Below are 19,365 nucleotides of genomic sequence, written 5' to 3'. Positions count from 1 at the left end.
GTCACCTGATGCTTGATTCACTTGTGTTTTGTTAGCTGAGAGGGAGAGCTGCTGGAGCAGGGACAGGGGTAGTATATGGCTTAGTTTTAATAGTTAAGAAAACGACTAGCTAACAAACACCCATTCCTGTTCCATTTCTGTGGTGTTTTCATCGGTTTCTAAGGTTTTCATGCGATCTGCCGAGTAGGGGCTCCTGAAAAAAATGCTCTAATCTCCCATTGACTTTAATGGGGTTCGTTACTCGATTGAGCATTCGGGTATTGAAAAATACTCAACACAAATAATGAGCATTCGAGTGTTTTAGTGCTTGCTCATCTCTATTGGAAACCTCTGCATCTGTAGTGCTTTATCTAATAGGTAGTATGCTGAATGGTATCAGGTTATGCATGCTCCTTGGTGCCAGTTGCAGCATTTTTCCTGGTGGTATATTTTGCAGCATTCGGTTATCTCTGCAATCTGCTCGTCAGCCTGCTGCTTTTTATCTGACTGCTGCTTCTCCCCGGGTGCCTGGAAGAACTGGATCCAGTCCTGGGCAGGGCCGTCTTACCCATTGGGCAGGGTAGGCGGCTGCCCGGGGGCCCTTGCATCCTAGGGGGCCCCTGCCCTCTGTGACCTGTATTTTTCGCTTTATAAGACACACTAAGTGCGTCCTATAAAGCAAGGCCGGCTCCCCAGCAGTACTGAGCACCGCAAGGAAGCCGTCCCACCCACCCCCTCTATTGCCGCTCACTATGCATATGCATAGTGAGCGGTCCTGAGCGACCCCCTCCGCCCGCCCCCTTCTATCGCCGCTCAGCTGACAGCCGATCAGAGGCCCAAGAAAGTACAATGAGCAGCACTTTCCTGGGCTTCTGATCGACTCAGCTAAGCGGCGATAGAAGGAGCGAGCTGGGCGGGCGGTCCCGGAACTCACCCGTCTGCCGGCCCCAGCAGCTGATGTCTCCTGTCAGCGCGCTCCCGTCATCCTCCGGGAACAGGCAGCGGGGTACAGAGACAGGCAGTCTCTCTGTACCCCGCTGCCTGTGCCGGAGGATGACGGGAGCGCGCTGACAGGAGACATCAGCTGCTGGGGCCGCCGGACAGGTGAGTAACTGGTTTGTTGTTTTGGGGGGCACTGGCCACTATGGGGGGCACTGGCTACTGGGGGGCACTGGCTACTATGGGGGACACTGGCTACTATGTGGGGCACTATATGGGGGGATTGGCTACTATGGGGGGCACTATATGCAAACATGTGGGGGATTTGATGGCGGCAATTGGGGGGGGGCAATTCGCACCTCTGCCCAGGGGCCCATAATGCTGTTAAGACGGCCCCGGTCCTGGGAAACGTCTTCCAGTTTCCCAGGACTGGATCCAGCTTGTCCTAGCACCCGGAGAGGAGCGGCACTGAGCAGCAGTCAGTTAAAAGGCAGTCGGCTGATGAGTGGACTGTAGAAATAACAAAGCGCTTTGCTTCATTATTACTGTAAAATCGCTCATCTCTAGTGTTTAGTCTCATAATGCAGAATGTTTTTTATGAGTCATTTTCATATAGTCTTCTCTATAGGACTGAAAACAACACTATGTCCCCACAATGTAAAAATAAGGCCAAATAACCAATGATCATGATTATATTACAAATGGCAGTGATATGCCCTTATTTATACACTGTTGGAACATAACCTAAGGCTCTGATTATACGCTGTCAAAATGAAAGCCGTTTTTATTGGACGGCTGTCATTTAACAGCAAAAAACTGCAGTTTTTTTTTAAACAACGGATGCTTTTCTGATAATAACGACCGCTGTTTATAAAAACAAAAAACGCTTGTTATTTGCCATGAGATAGCTGTACAATAAAAACATCCGTCAATGGTCAAATGGTCTAAATTGAAAACTAGACAGATAACTGTAAAGGAGCCCTAAGGAATCAGAAAATAAAGTGCAATATTATGTAAGATATATTTCCTATATACTTTCTCTATCAATTCCTTACAGGTTTTAAGATCTCTGCTTGCAGTCATTTAGAGGGAGTTTTTATTGTTTACTTCCAGGGGAGAAATACAATTCACTTTGTAGCTCATATAAGAGGCAGTAATCGTACCAATTGCTATTTCACATGCTATTGCTCTATTGACATCTGATGGCTATAGCGGGGTGTAGGACAGTGTTTTATTCCCATTTTATTTTTATTATACATTAGGTAATTTAAGATTCTAAACAACCGCAGAGAAAGATGTGTAATAAAAGGTTGTAAATATCGAATAAAATATCTCAACTTCAAAAATGTTAACAAAACATTAATGACGGGTAAACTTCTCCATAAACTTTAGAAGAAATTGTTTATACTGGAACACCATCCCAGTGAAACAGTTCGATATGACAGTGTTTTCCATTTTAACATGATACTAAAAGCTGAGAGGATCCATGAATATATGTGTGTGTGTGTGTGTGGTGGTGGTGGTGGGTGCTGATCACAGGTTTTGGGCCTATTTTTAGGTGAATTATTGGATTTTTCACCCATTTTTTTGGTCTAAATTTTATTTATAAACCCGTATACGAACAGCAATTTTTATTTTTTTTATCTTCTCATTTAAAGTTTTCGTCTAAAGCTGTGCATAATACGGGATTTATCATGTGCACAAAATGGTGAGGGCTTAGTCTAGTTAGTACCAGGTGAATATGTTAATGCGATTTTTTTGCGATTATTTAGCAAATATTCGGTGGTCATTTTTATTCACAAATTTACAAATATTTTGTTAAATTAGTCCTATTTGGTTGGGTTAAAAAACTGACAAATTCTCTGAAACATTGCAAGTTTCAAATTCAATAGTAACTATCCCCCATGGTGCTTAGTCTAAATTGGCCAATCGCTCTGGAGGGCAGCAGGTTGGGAACCTACATTTTACGTGGGGAAACAAAGTTGGCAGATAAGCGTGAATGCAGGGTGTCTGTTTAGTGCTGTGTCGACTTAAAAGAGAAGTCTGGTGAAATTTTTTACTAAAGTATTGGATTGTGTCCTAAAAGTTATACGAATCACCAATATACACTTAATACGGGAAATGCACATAAAGTGCTTTTCTTCCCTGCACTTACTACTGCATTAAGGCTTCACTTCCTGGATAACATGGTGATGTCACTTCCTGGATAAAATGGTGATGTCACTTCCTGGATAACATGGTGATGTCACTTCCTGGATAAAATGGTGATGTCACTTCCTGGATAACATGGTGATGTCACGCCCCGACTCCCAGAGCTGTGCGGGCTGTGGCTGCTGGAGAGAATGACGGCAGGGGGACACTGAGGAACACAGGGCACTGGGGGGACACTGAGCATCCCTCTGCCATCATCTGAATCCAGCGGGATTCAAAAGCCGATCAATCAGCTTTGTATGAAGCCAGATTTATTCATGTATAATTGTTTGAAATAATCTGTCCATTTTGTTCAGGAAACTTTTGGTCTAGAGAGGGTCACTAGTGGAACCTTATCATTAGAGATGGAAGAACCTTTAAAAAGTTTACGTAGGCTGGTTCGCCAAACTTTGGCAAAAAGTTCAATTTGGACTGAACTACTGAAATTCACCAATAGCTCAGAAACTCAGATATAACACTGTCTAAGACCCTTAAAAGCATTGTATAACGCCGTGAGGTCCCTGGGGTGCATGTAAGTACTTTTCAGCTGTTTTTAACTCAAAGTTAATGTCAACCTTACCAACATGTATGGATATTGGTGAATGGAGGGTACAGTTTTGTATAAAAAGACTTTGTAATTGCTTTGTAAAATAATAATAGAAAAAAGCCCTAAAATGATCCCTTTTACTGGAAGATGCCTGCTGGGAAGTATCGGCAGAAGAAATGTAATTTTTCCAAGCTGTCCAAAAATTATCTTTTTTTCAGAATAGCAACAATAGTTTTTGCGCCTGGAAATTGAAGATGTAATATCTTTTTACAAGTCATCAAACAGGGTCTGGTTTTATGGAATAGCAACAGGAAAATGGCACACTTGAATTTGCTTTTAAACAGACTGTGTGTTAAGGTGACACAAGTCCCTCTATGGACTGCTTTTCGCAACAATTAGTGTACCACAAAGAAAAAAAAAATTAATTTAAGACAGAAATCTAAATGTTGTTGTATGTTGTTCACTTGTTACTGCCTCTCTCAAAAATCTTCTCCTTAATAGTGATGAGCGAACATGTTTGTAAATGTTCGTATGTTCGTACGAACATGATGCTAATTATTTGCCGATCCCAAACAATTTTTTCGATGATTGGGATGGTTATAACGATCATTTGCAAACATATTTGAACATGCCAACAATTATCTCCAGATATACACAACTGTGTTATTTACACTTTGCATCTGATAATCTGTACGCATGTGCGTAACTCTGAAACGTACGCAACAACGTCATTTACACTTTGCACCTGATAATCTGTATGCATGTGCGTAGACCAAAACATACGCTTCTACTGTACCTTTTTTATTTGCTTGTGAATGTTCGGTGAACACGAACCGATCGCAATGTGTTCCGGGATCCGAACCGAACATCTGGATGTTTGCTCAGCACTACTCCTTACACCGGCTGAAGCTATGTGCATAAGCTTTATATTGACTCTCTGATAAAAATGACGTCTTTCTTTGCAGTTATCATTTTAGCGCCAAATGATGGTCGCAATGTTCATGAACATTATTGGTGTTATCAATAGATAACTGTAATTTAAAGACAGCCACCAAACTGCAAAAATACTAATAGTATGTGAACATAGCCTTAGCGGCCTATTACACTGGACGATTATCGTGCGAAAAATTGTTATATTGTTCGAATTTAATCGATAATCGTTCTGTGTAATTGAAGGCAATGATCGAAAAATCGTTCATATGTCATTGATTGTTGACTTAGATCTGAACCTAAAATTATCGTTAATCGTTCGCTGTAATTCCACATTCGTTCGCTCAAGTTCTGCATTTTTTCACTAATCGCTCAGTGTAATTGCACATTGTTCATTGTTTTGCTGGGAACAGAAGGAAAAAACGATCATAGTAACGATCGCAATAAAGATCGTAGTAACGATCATAATTAACGGTTATTGTTCTGTGTAATATGATGAACGATTCCAGTTAAATGATACACAATCTCGTTTGCGGTCGTTTATCATTTGTCGTTAATCGTAAAAAAAATCGCTCCATGTAATAGTACCCTAATACAGTCTCCGGACTGACTTGGAGAGCTGATTGCAAGGTATTGTGTACTTCCCTTAGGTCAACTAATCTTCCCTCCTTGTCCTTTTTGTCACATGGCCAACCAGGGACAACAGTATCCGGCCCGCACCCCCCACATCCTCAGGGATGGCCGGGGATCAGGAATCAGGATCAGGAAGTTCCAGACCCCCTGGCCAGAGCGACCGGAAACAGCAGGCCGGGGCAGAGGGGCTTCTTGTGCAAACAGCTTCTGCATGTAAGGCCGGCTGCCTGAACGGGAAGCTAGAAGAGGGCGCACTCACCCAGCCAGGAGAGGAGCTGTGAAGAGCAGGATGAGTAGCTGATGGGCTAATCAGGAGAGGGTGGGGGGGTATCCTGCACAGAGGGAGCCTTGGATATGTCTCGATAATCCCCAGCCCCCCTGCGATAAACCCCGCCCCCACAATAGGCTCCGCCCCGGAGCCAAAGTTAACAGGTCACCCAGCTTTCCTAGCATCCTGTATGGCAGTGTAATGGAGGTCACCCAGCATTCTGTATGTCAGTGTAATGAAGGTCACACAGCTCTCCTAGCATCCTGTATTTCAGTGTAATGGAGGTGACCCAGCTCTCCCAGTATCCTGTGTGTCAGTGTATAATGGAGGTCACACAGCTCTCCCAGTATCCTGTGTGTCAGTGTATAATGGAGGTCACCCAGCTCTCCCAGCATCCTGTATGTCACCCAGCTCTCCCAGCATCCTGTATGGCAGTGTAATGGAGGTCACCCAGCATTCTGTATGTCAGTGTAATGAAGGTCATCCAGCTCTCCCAGCATCCTGTATGTCAGTGTAATGGATGTCACCCAGCTCTCCCAGTATCCTGTATTTCAGTGTAATGGAGGTCACCCAGCTCTCCCAGTATCCTGTGTGTCAGTGTATAATGGAGGTCACACAGCTCTCCCAGCATCCAGTATGTCACCCAGCTCTCTCAGCATCCTGTATGTCAGTGTAATGCATGTCACCCAGCTCTGCCAGCATCCTGTATGTCAGTGTAGTGGAGGTCACCCAGCTCTCCCAGTATCCTGTATATCATTGGAATGGAGGTCACCCAGCTCTCCCAGTATCCTGTATGTCAGTGTATAATGGAGGTCACCCAGTTCTCCCAGCATCCTGTATGTCAGTGTAATGGATGTCACCCAACTCTCCCAGCACCTGTATGTCAGTGTAATGGAGGTCACCCAGCTCTCCCAGCATCCTGTAGGTCAGTGTAGTGGAGGTCACCCAGCTCTCCCAGTATCCTGTGTGTCAGTGGAATGGATGTCACCCAGCTTTCCCAACATCCTGTATGTCAATGTAGTGGAGGTCACTCAGCTTTCCCAGCATCCTGTATGTCAGTGTAATGGAGGTCACACAGCTTTCCCAGCATCCTGTATGTCAGGGTAGGGGAGGTCACCCAGCTCTCCCAGCATCCTGTATGGGACCTTATAGGTGGGAAAAGGGAAGGAAGTTTCTGGAAGTGCGAAGCCTTAGATGTTTGTCTTGCAGGTTCTGAAGAGATAATTTGTAGCTGCAAGAAACCGTCATGGAGGTCCGGGCCGGATGGAGAGGAAAAGGGAAAATGATGTCTGAGGTCAAAAAAGACGTCACCTGTGAGTCACTGAACGATGTTTTTGTATTCAGTAGAACATTATCTGTTAGGGGCGCTGCACCGCTCTATGCCACAATACACATGCTGCTTCTTACTAGTGACCCGAATCTTGATTAAAAGCCCCCCTACCCTCCCCAGGACTGAACTGAGCGAGGGGGGGGGGCACTTTTATTAAGATCCGCCCTGTTGCCAAAATGCCCTAGAAACTGCCCTGTGGCCAACACCTTTTAGCAGGTTTGGCTGCAACAATCCATCCAAGGGGCGAGCTTGTGCCAAACCGAACTTTTAGCAAAGTTTCACTCATATCTAGTTATTACAGAAACAAAGATTGTCAATGAAGTTTTTCCATCCATCGTATCCGTATTATTTTGTGTATCCATAGACAACTCTACCAGCATGAGGGTTTTAGCATATGTTTTACCATGAGTGATGAAATTCATACATTACTAGTCATGAGCGAATAGTGAGTGTTCGAATATTCGTACGAATATCCCGCGAATGTTCGAATATTCGATCGAATATTCGAATCCATTAAAGTCTATGGGAACAAGTATTCGATTAGTGAAAAACATCTATTTGATCATTTGGAGGGTGAAACCGGAAGCTGGGGGATTTGAACGCTTATCGAATATCTGTCGAATATTGGCGGGATATTCGTACGAATATCGAATATTCGAATATCTCACTATTCAATCGAATATCTATTCGCAGAATTCGCTCATCACTATACATTACCACTTACTTTTACCACGTCCTCATCTGAAGACTTGCATTCCACCAGTTCGGAAATATCCGTCACAGAGCCACTTTCTTCAACGGAAACGACCTTCACTGGCACCGCTACAGTCTTTCCTGTAAGGATAGCAGTATTCAAAATCTCTGTGTCCTACAAAAAAAAAAATAATAATAAAAAACAACAACTATTAAACGCCTTTAAAATGTTGACGTATGTTATACATGGTGGTCTAGTTTCAAAATAATGTAAATTTATATGCCCTCACCTTCCTTTTCTTTAACCAACCTAGCATACAACTTCCTTCAAAAAACTCTCTCCTGGTCTTCCTAGTTATTTTTTTAATTTTAGCTATCAGGGATGCAGAGGGTATGGTTGCACCTGGGCCCATAAAGTGTCTCTTCCCTATATGAAGCAGTATTTGAGGGACCCTGTGGCAGATTTTGCATTGGGCCCATCAGCTTTATGCCTCTTAATGCTACTGATTCGAGAAATGGAGGTCCAATGTTGGTCCTTCACTGATCAGCTAGTTATCCTGAGTCCTTATAACAGGGGATAGCTTTTGATCTTGCAATAACCTCTTTAAATCTACCCTTCTAGACCTAATTCTTCAGTTTTAACAATTTTTTCCCCCAAATGAACTGGTGTCAGAAGGTTATATAGATTTTTAACTTACTTCAATTCAAAAGTCATAATTCTTCCAGTACTCATCAGCTGTTGTATGCCCTCCAGGAAGTGGTGTATTCTTTCCAGTCTGACACAGTGCTCTCTGCTGCCATGTCTGTCCATGTCAGGAACTGTCCAGAGCAGGAGAGGTTTTCTATGGGGATTTGCTGCTGCTCTGGACAGTTCCTGACATGGACAGAGGTGGCAGCAGAGAGCACTGTGTCAGACTGGAAAGAATACACCACTTCCTGCAGGACATACAGAAGCTGATAAGTACTGAAAATCTTGACATTTTGGAATAGAAGTAAATTATAAATCAATATAACTTTCTGACACCATTTCATCTGAAAGAAAAAGAAATGGGGCTATCTGGTGTTACACAACTTTTAATATATTGTTGCTCTCACATAGAAAACAATGAAGAGCCTATACTTACCTGTCCGAGTTACAAGTGTCCCCAGCTGAATGCAGCACCTTCACTTCCAAGATGAACTTGTCTCTGGAGTGACAGCCCACTGAGCCAATCACTGACTGAGATGGGACAGCGCCGTGGCCAGTGATTGGGTGAGCGGGCTCTCACTCTCGAGATGAGTTCATCTTAGAAGTGGAGGCTCTGCTATCTGTGAAGGACTTCAGAGACAGCAGGGAGTGTGGACAGGTGAGTATAGGCTCTTTATTGTTTTCTATATGACAGCAGGTATATATTAAAAGTTGTCTAATGCTGGATAACTCCTTTAAGTAACAAAATGACACCTCATACAGGCACAGATATGAATAAAAAAGTCATCATTTATTTTTATGTTTAAAAGCATGTTTAAAATATCTGGCTTATGCTTCCAATGCGGCTGCAGTAGCTGCATGACTCTTTAAGCTATGGGAAAATATGCAGGAAAAAAATTATGTAAAATTATGCATTATGATTAATTATATCCTCCAAATTCCAGGCATCTTTTTTTAGATAAAAATATATTTGCAAGATGGAAAAAAAACTGGAGTTTCTAAGTTCTGCTGCAGCCACTTTCATAAATCCAGTGATAACTCTTTGATATTTTGCCACCTCAGGCACTTCTCTTTCCACCAGGCGGGCGCAGATAGGGCTACCCGCATCTTAGGGATATCTACATTTTCACACATTTTGGGCGATAAATATTTTGACAGAATGTAAAACTCCTATTAGGCAAAGTTCTGGGGGGTCTGATGCCTCATCAATATTTTCCTGACGCACATACAAGCTGATAAATGCATGAAACCTAGTAAAAGATTTAGGTTAGAGAATTAGTAAGGTTAGCTACTATCGGCTATTCCTCCCTGCCCTCCTGAAAAGGTAATAACATTAACATTTTGTTCCACTCCAGGCACCTTTCATTATATTTCTAAAGTTCCATACTGAAGGTTCACACGGGGACACACGCTTCACGAATAGACGTTTCCGTTTTGTAGGAAAGGAAAATATTTTCGATTGAATATGTAAATATTTCATCAAGGACAGTTGCATTGTGAGATATACCATCACACTAGAAACATTGAATAATACAATGGATAGGTTAGCCAATAATAATAATAATAGTAATTAGTGTAACTGTAAAAATGTAATTGTAATTGCAATAATTCATATTACCAGCTAAGGCCATGTTCATACTACGTATGAGACCAGCAGTTCCGTGACCAGGAACTGTACTGTAGTACGGCCGGATGATCTTTCGGGCCGCATTGTTCTGATGCTCGCTCGCTCCATAGTGTGCACAGGGTTTTCTGTGGCCACTATTCACTGAATAGCAGCCGCAGAAAATGGACATGTCAGTTTTCTATGGCGCCGCGAGAGGTCGCGGCCGGAGCGTATACTATGGGGGACATTTATGAAGTCTGGCGTCTTTTATGCCGGGCTTACAAATGTCCCCGCAGCTCAGGGGATTTATGTAGAGGCGCACTGCCTCTACATAAATCCCGATCGCACGGGAGCTTAGAGCTGGCGTAGGTTTCAGTATCATTTTTTCACCGAAAAAAATGATAAATGCTGCGCACGCAGAGTCCATGCGCCCTCTGCGCTGCACCCCCCGTAACGCCCCTTCTCCGTCCCACTGGCGAAGGTGGCGCAGATCGAAAAAAAATATTCGCAAAAATACAGGTTGCAAACATTTTTACGCCAATTTGCCCCATCTGTGTCTAAAAAAGGCATTTACGCCTTTTCATACACGTCCCCCTATGTGTATATGCTCCGGACGGGATTCCATAGAAGACTAAGCAATGTATATTTTCGGGAAAATTACGACCGCTGTTGCCGATTTCCTTCTGGCATAAATACTTCCCAGACCCCTCCTACCTGTTAGTGGTCACCAGAGGTGGTCAGGAAGCTGAAAACAGGCAAAGTGAGTGAGCTATGCAATTGTTATAGCTCTCATTAATGTTAATGGGAGTTGTGCAAACTCCATAGCCCTTCCACTGTGGGAGTTACACAATGACGTGGGCTACTGTATGCCATTTAATTAACTTCGTTTTTACATCAAAGTGAGTTACTCGTATTGTGTATCCAAATTTTTGTAATTATACTGATATGAAAAATCAAAAAAACATGTTAGTTTTTCCGTACTGAGAAAGGCGTATGAACAAAACCTTTCTAAGGCTAGGTTCCTACACAGTATTTTTGCTCAGTATTATGCTCAGTATTTTGCAACCAAAATCCACCAGAGTGGATTGAAAACACAGAAAGGCTATGTTCACACACTGTTGAAATTAAGTGGATGGCCATTAATTAACCCCTTATGACTGAAGGTGATTGATGCACAGATGTCCAGATCAAATTGAAGCAATGTTTCTCTCCGCCTTCTTAGAGCCATAGTGATTTTATTTTTCCACCTAAAGGGCTGGTCAGGGTGTCATGTTTTGCACCATGATCTCCAGTTCTTATTGGTATCATACTGAGGTAAGAGAAAATTTCATGTTCATTTATTATATTTTTATTTGTATAATGGGAAAGGGGTAATATAGATGTTTATTGGGGCATTTTTTTTTTTAAGTTACAGTATTTTCCAGTGTATAAGGCGACTGGGCATATAAGACGACCCCTGACTTTTAATAAGATTGTCAAAGGTTCACCTTATATGCCGGAAAATGTTAACCCCTGCCTGACCGCAGCCCTGCGGAGAAGCTTGGCTGCCGGAAGAGCTTCGGTAGAATTACAGAGGCTTTGGGTACTTCTCCTGACAGCCAAGCTTCTCCGATGAGATGCTTGGCTGCTTGGGAGAGCTTCAGGGATCTCCGGCGCAGCCAGTGTACGTCACACTGCCTGCACCGGGAACAGGACAGGAGACACGCGGAGGCCGGGAACGGGCCCCAGGTGAGTTAACGTTTATTTATTTATTTTTTTAGAGGTCGCCCCATACGGTGGGGATGCGGCCATTTTTGAGCCCAGGGGTTAAAAAGTCATCTTAGACGCTGCAAAATACAGTATATATTTCATATATAAGTCTCTTAGGGGACTTATACAGTATAGTATATGCAATGCTCTGATTGCATATTCTGATAAGTGCGCTGCCATAGCATTCATCTGTATTATCTGTGATCTGTATATAGAGTCTGCCTGAGAGCAGACTCTATCTTCAGATCGCTGATCCAACAGGACAGAAGTAAGTGGTGTACAAGTGATAGGGGGTCGGTACAAGTGATCGGGACAAGTGTTCATGGCTGCGGTGGTCCCGATCAGTCAGTGACAGGTGTTTGTCCTGTCTCTGACTACCTTAAACGTTGTGATCGCTATGCATTGCAGCGTTTAAGGGGGTTAATGACAGACAACTGAGTGACTGCCACTGCCTGTCATTAGCTCCAGCGCCGGACATACTGATGAAGGGGTTAATGGCAAAATACAGCCGTTGTTTTAAAATAATTATTAATAATTATTTGCCAATAAATGGCGGCCATCCACTTGATTTCAACAATGTGCGAACATAGCCTTTCTGTGTTTTCAATCCACTCCTGGTTTTGGTTGAAAAATACTGAGCAAAATACTGAGCAAAATAGCGGATGTGAACATAGCCTAAGAAAACAAAAGATACAAAACATATGCCATGTGCATATAGCCCACAGGTGACGAATATATATATATATATATATATATATATATATATATATATATATATATATTTATTTTTTCTTTTAAAGTGTGTTAGAGAGAGTAGGGGGAGTAAAATCTCCACTTATGTGTGTGCGTTGTATGGAAGACATTATATCTGCTAGTCTACACCAACTATTCTAGGAACAGCTGATAATTATAGATGAAGCCTGCGGGGAGATAACGGAGTTATATAATGGCCAGTAATAGTGCTACCCCTCATGTACACACACATGACAGCTTATTCTGCACCCACAATGACAAGTATGTGTTAATGTATTGTGCTGTTCAATTAACCAGAGGTGATGCTGATAATAATGGAAAAAGGGTTAACACTACAAGTTGTTAATGAGTATGAAGATATAATGTATGCACGCCACCTACACTCCATGTTTAGACTCTACAAAGGAGATTTGTCCCACTTTTCAGCTAGCTAATAAAACTAATACCATGTACGAGTGACACTATAATAAACAAAACTGGGGACGCTACTTACAGTGGAGCTTATGGCACTCCAAGGGATAAGCCAATTAATTCTTAGCGCTGGTTCGTAGACAATTGCCATTCAAATGTAAGCGGCAAAGCGTTCAAGTGGGACCCATTTAGGGACTAATTTAACATTAACTTGGGCAGAACGGGAAAGTAGAATGACAGCTACTAAACAGATCCTAGGTATAATGTGGGTATGGAGTAGCAGATCTCTTAATGGACGTATTGTGGTAGATCTATCACATTTGAATTTATGAATTTGTGGGGTTTTATTCCTACTTTTATTTATTTAATTAGTTATTTATCAGCCCAGTAGCAAAACATGGGAAGGTGTTTCTAAACATATTAAAGTAGTTTTCTTGCGCCGGCACCCTTCTGCAACACCTGATGGTACATTCGCTTTCAGGTCTCATTCAGTGTATGTTTTCATTAAACAATGGCCGTGGTTGCGGCTTGCAACAAGGGACGTTGTTTAATGACACTGCGGCATTACATTAGATTGCATGGAATCACGTCTGTAGAGTATAAAAATCTGCAAAATTGCTGATTTTTGGTGACATCAAATCCAGAAATAAAAAAAAATAAAAAAGGGTCAAATAGCCCAATAGAATAAAAAATAAAAGCGTTACAAGGATGACAATAAAGCAATTTTAACAACATTTAGTTTTTTTTTTTATTTAAAGGTTTTAATTTTTTTTTAAAAGCAGTAAAATAAAAGTTATATAAATTGCCTTTGGTTGTAATCATACTGACTTGGGAAACATAGATAACACATCAGTTTACCAACATGACGAACGGCGTAAATGAGAAACAAACCTTAAATTTGAAAAATAGTTCTTGTTTTTCTTAATTTCCCCTCCTTCGCATAAATATATGCACTGTCCGGCTTTTGCCTCCGGCCCTCCAAGGAAAAAGATTTACCCAGCCCCCCCACATTACCCTTGTAACCACATCCCTGCAGCAGAGTGGCCCCAGGCAGTAGGGGCAGCATCCTATACAAGATTAGAGATGATCCCCAATGTTCCTGATGTTCGATCATCTCTATAGGAGATGTCCACATGTCCTGCTACCCATAGTAGAGGGCTCCGATGTGAGTTGTCGCCCCCTTCCCCCTCCCCAATAGTAGTTAACCTGTTGTGGTGCTGCCTACTATAGTAGATAACCCCTGTCAGGTGTACCCATAAAGTAGATGGTCTCCTGTGCTGCTGACCCCTATGGCCCCCTGTAATCCTATAGAGAAAAGAACTGATCACAATGGATGTCATAAACTTATGGCAACTGATGGTTTTTATTGAAAAAAAGGATAGAAAACCTGATGACAACCGAGTCCTTTTTGGCATGAGTTATGACATCAGTTGTGGTCAGTTTCTTACAAAAAAACACTGAAACGGATGCAACTTATACATGTAACCCTAGCCTTACTATAAACCAGGTTTCTTTTGTGCCTTTTCCTTGCTGAACAGCCCATCTTTATGCAGCATTTGTCCAATTTAGCGACCATTCTTCTGAATTATGACTTTTTATTTATAGTTAGCATAAGGACAGCCAAATAAAATAGGCTTGAAATCAGGAAACTGTGGCCTTAAGCTGTCTGCAATTTCAGAAGCCTGGCTCATGACATGGCGTCTTTGAAGTACACACAGTTAATATAAATGCATAGAAAAAATAGATTCAAACTAACCAGGGCTTTGATGTAGAGTATAATATTGCCTGTACTACTAAAATTCAATTACATTATCAGTTAATATTAAAACTCGTGCTTCTGCCAAGGAAAAAAAAAATATCAAAAGAAAAAAGTTATATACATAGCTTTCCAGATCTTTCTTCCCCCCCCCCCTGTAATTTAGTATTAAACTCTTGGAAGTCTTCACAATAGTTACAAAACAGTTTTTTTCTTGTATCAAACAGTTCTAGAATGATGTAAATGCCGGCTTACCAGAACATTTGTAGAATTTACTGAAACAAAATGAACCTGTGAAAAGTTACAGCAGAAATACTCAAAGGCCCAAAGAGCACTGACTTTCATCTTTCTTTACTAGCTCTTAAAGCAAATGGACCATCAGGTACATTGCTGATTTTTTTAACCTTAGTCGATCAGCAGCGGCAAAGGGATGCCGGTGGTGCAGTCCTTTTTTGAAACGCCTCCCAGTTCCTGTGCACTACGCCACTCTTTCCGCGAGCATCGCCCCATTACGGAGCACTGGGGGTAGGTCCACGGCCCTCAATTGTGATGAAACCCCTTCCCTCTGTTACGAGGATCCATTAGAATCAATGGAGCCGCGTGAAAAGAGGGGAGATGATATCGCCACACTGTGGGGTGGGACGCCTGCTCCCAGTGCTTGTGGCGGGGCAGTGCTTGGGAAAGGACCAGCGCCAAGCATGGGAACTGGGAGGTGTTTAAAAAAAAGGCTGCACCACCAGCATCCCTACGCTGGCGCCAATCGCCAATTGTCTCGCTGACAATACTTATTCCCTATCCATAGGATAAGGAATAGGTTGCTGAGGTCTGACTGCTGGGACTCATGGTAATTTTGTAATTAAGGGTTCGGAGTCTCCTGTCAGACTGGAGTGGTGTCATGCATGCACAGCAGCTCCACTCCAATGGCAAAATCAAGACCCCTATTCTCTAGATCAAAAAATACAGTATGTCTTTTTTTATGCTCAGACTATTTTCGCACAATTTTTTTTTTTAGGTGAAATACGGCTGCATTTTCATAATTACGTCCATAAACAAGGTGCGTCATCATTATCTATGACTGTAATTATCTAAATAAGACCTAAAAAAATGTGTGAACAAAGCCTAAAAATCCAAAACCCCGAAACTTAAAAAAAATATTCACCGGCACTGCTTCCATAAAACCCTTGATTGGACCTTGGATCTGATACAAACTCGCAATCAAATCGCACCTCTTGCACCTCTTGAAGTAGACGTTATTCAGGTAAGATGGGTAAAAGAAAAGCATGCGCGTGAAATGGCCGTCATGTGTGTGTTGAACATGTAGGGTTGTGGCGCCTGCCGTCCCATGATGTGTGTCAATGAAAGGTTTTATCCATGTTGAAATGAAATAAAGAAGCATCGCAAAGACCCGGTGAGTGCCCTCAGCTTTTCATTTACCCATCTTACCTAAAAATTCAAAAGTTACTGTAGCATAAAGTGTGTGGATCTCATAAATGCTTGATCAAGATTAAAAAAGCAGGATGAATAATAAAGGAATGAAATAAAAGATATTATAAGCAGCCATTTTTAACTCCCCCCCCCTAAAAGAAACAATCAAGGATTATGGTCACCTTCATAAATGGTGTTGGGGATTGCAGCAATTTTTATTTTCATTTTTTGTTCTTTGAATGAAGATATACCAGCAGCGGAGGGCCCTGGAGCATGTGCCTTGTTGCTTTTGGAGAGCAGCAATATTAAGAAGAATGAAATCCACTATGAGGGGAAGGCAAGTATTGCTATTTTATTTTATTACTATTTCCAGAATGTTTTTGTGTTGACTCACTATCCTCCGGCATTCAAAACGATGATATTTCTCTATGTAGACAGACAGTGAAAATGTCATTTTATAGGTTAATATACTGAGTTCCTTTTCGGGTGAGACGTTCTGAAGCTCTCTTTACACCTATAAGGTTTTCAGTCTCTTTTCAATTTGTGGTAATAAACTCCTGAAAGTGAGCAGCACCAATGCCTGGGATAACTGTTTGGAGGCAAGATTTAACTTGATCCCCTACAACTTTAGGCTATGTTCACACAAAATATATTTTTTGTAATATCACGGCCATTGTACAACGGCCGTGATTATTCCCAAAATATGCATGCCTTTGCTGCCTATGGGATCACGGCTGGAGCATATACACATAGTACACTCTCCGGCTGGGATCCCTAGCGGCGCCGCAAACAACTGACATGTCAGTTTTCTGCGGCCACTATTCAGTGAATAGTGGCCGTAGAAAACAATGTCAGTGCACACTGTGGAGTAAGCGGCTCCAGCCACTCACTCGATCACTCACTCGATAGCAACAACGGCCGTACTTTTACGTTGTGTGAACATAGCCTAAGTGACAATAATAACATAATCATCTGACCCCGATAAACATGCATTGTACATGCAACCATTAAACAGCAGGCTTAGAAGCACATCACCACGTTCTTTGTAGCCTTTGTTCTTTTGGGCTTCATCCGATTTCCTTTCATTTGGCATGTGTTTGTCATAACCTGAATCTGGCGTGTAGTCCACAAATAATCATGTTTCCCCTTTAGAATCAAATCAGAGCCAAGCAAGAGGAATCGTTTCCAGTTTCCTTTCTTGGTTATTTACTTGTTGTTTCGACTGTGTAACATTAAGAAGTATCCTGCAGCATTGCCGGGGAATATGTAGCGCAGACAAAGTGAAATGATTTCATAATTCATATTTACTCCCAGCTAACTACCGTAACCCAGCCTGAATTAATTAGCCGAACTGAAAAGTGCAAACAAGCTAAATACGATGACAAGGAAGGCAAAGCTGTATAATCTTTGAAGGATTGCAGCATAAATAAAAATTAGCCTCAAGACAATGTTAATTACACTTTTTCCATTACAAGTAAGGTAATTGAAGTGTTCGTTTAACGGCAAAGATCTTGGCTGCTCCAAAAGGAAAATGTTAAGTTTAATGTTCTAATTAAGGTATGGGGCGATAATAACGCGTACGACAGATCCAAAATAAATGATGCTAAGAATGTATTTGTTTAGGTAACAGATAGCAGGCATGTTGTAGCGTCAGGCTCGGCTACAGTCTATATAATCAAGATGATGTGTTTTGGGAAGCGGGGAGATTTAGTGGTGGCCAAGCTGACGTGCCAGGTGATTTTGCTAATGTTCATTCATTAGATACTGGTGAGATGTTAATACCAATACGAGCAGAGGGTCAAATGATTTGCAAAGCTGGGCTACTTGCCAGCAGATGAAATTGTCCTTGAAATCTCAGAAATGGCTATTATCAACACTTCAGTTCTAGCATTTTCACAATCCATATCAACACAAGCACCACTTAAGGACGATGGGAAAAAGAGAACTCTGCTCACATGGGCTCCTTTGGAAAAGCGCAATCTAAACTAGTGCTGTAAATGAACTGACAAGAGTGTGCCTAAAATATTAACCCATGGGGATATTCTCTGAACAGAAGATACTCCAAAGGACTATAGTTATTGTATATTTAAAATAGCATCAGCTGCTTTGCTCTATGATATATGAATATATCCAAAGTCTATGTTTGGCGAAGCAGCCGCAAATTTGTTTCACAAACCGAATCTTAACAAATTTAATAAGAACAGCCAAAACTATAGTAGCTACAATACTGGGGCTGTTACAGAAGGACAGATTTATTAAAGCATGTTGTTGTAAAAGTTTCAAAAATTAGAAATTCACAATTTAAATTTTTTTTCAATCAGCCAGTCACTCATCCAATTTCCGCCATTCCTCTCCTCTCTGTCCCTGTATCTCTCTGTTAGTCTCTCCCTGCTCTGCTGTTATTGCCTGCTGCCATTCTGCTCTCTCCTCCACACACAGCTGACTGGCCGCCTCCGTTACAGAACCTTCTTATATAGAGGGGGAGGTGCTGCCATCACAGAGGGGCCTGCAGCTGATTGGATGAGCGCTAGGGATTATGGTAAATCCACTTCTCCCTTCCAGTAACGCTTTTTGGGCGTATTTCCTTCACAAATCAGCGAGAATTTGATTAGCTTTGGGGCCCCTGAGAATGTCCCATGTAAAGCTAATAAGCTAAATTGAGATTTAGCATACCAATAACATACTAATGCACTTAACTAGTGCACCAATATGGCCAATGATTGGCTACATTGACAGGTGGGTATTCATTCATATATTTCCAGGAAGAGTGACATAATACTAGAGAAAAAGAGAGGTTCCAGAATTGTTATTTCATGAGGGTTATTAGTACAGTATATACTAAGAAAGTAAAATCTATATATCAGGAGCAGTGGCAGGTCCTCTGTTATTCCTCCTGTAAATGTATAAATACGTTGACAACCACATGTTATTCATGGGCCACATCCCCACACTTGACAATGCCCAATCATTGCTGAAAGGGTCCGACTATGTAAAGACATCCCTTTATAGACAAAGAGAAGGGTAACACGTAGCTAATTTATTCACACATTTCCAGGATGATAAATTGTAAAATAGCTGTAATGAAAATATCTAAGCAGAGATGTTCCAGTTTTTCCATGGGGAAAAATAAAAACATCCTGCAACATCTGAAAAGTTTGTATGTTCTCCCCCTGTTTGTGTGGGTCGCCTCAGACACCCAAAACATACAGACAGGCAAAGTTAGAGATCACAGGGGGCTAGACCACTGTGCCCCTTGGAGATCTCTTTATCGGCAACACGGCTCCTTTATCGGCAACAAGGCTCATTCTCTATGGAACCCTGGGTCACGATCCTTGGCTTGATTCATTACAAAAGTGCGAGGTCGCCGATAAAGAGATCCCTGGGGGGCAGACCCTCTGCGATCTCATGCTTGTTCCCTATCCTGTGGATAGGAAACAAGTGTTTTTAACTTGACAAACCCCTTTAAAG

General features: G+C 41.9%; 1 protein-coding gene across 2 annotated transcripts in view; it reads right to left on the bottom strand.

Moving 5' to 3' along the window:
• TMEM132C (transmembrane protein 132C) overlaps positions 1-19,365 on the bottom strand; it is a 431,549-nt gene that overhangs the window by 54,145 nt on the left and 358,039 nt on the right. For both annotated transcript variants that reach the window (XM_069960966.1, XM_069960967.1), the window contains one exon: positions 7,541-7,684. In XM_069960966.1, coding sequence (XP_069817067.1) covers positions 7,541-7,684 — 144 coding nt within the window. The remainder of the gene's footprint in view (positions 1-7,540; positions 7,685-19,365) is intronic.

Source organism: Dendropsophus ebraccatus, chromosome 3, assembly GCF_027789765.1.
Source record: "Dendropsophus ebraccatus isolate aDenEbr1 chromosome 3, aDenEbr1.pat, whole genome shotgun sequence".
Taxonomy (NCBI): Eukaryota; Metazoa; Chordata; class Amphibia; order Anura; family Hylidae; genus Dendropsophus; species Dendropsophus ebraccatus.
Note: the sequence above shows the minus strand (reverse complement) of the source record. Positions and strands in the feature narration are given on the sequence as shown.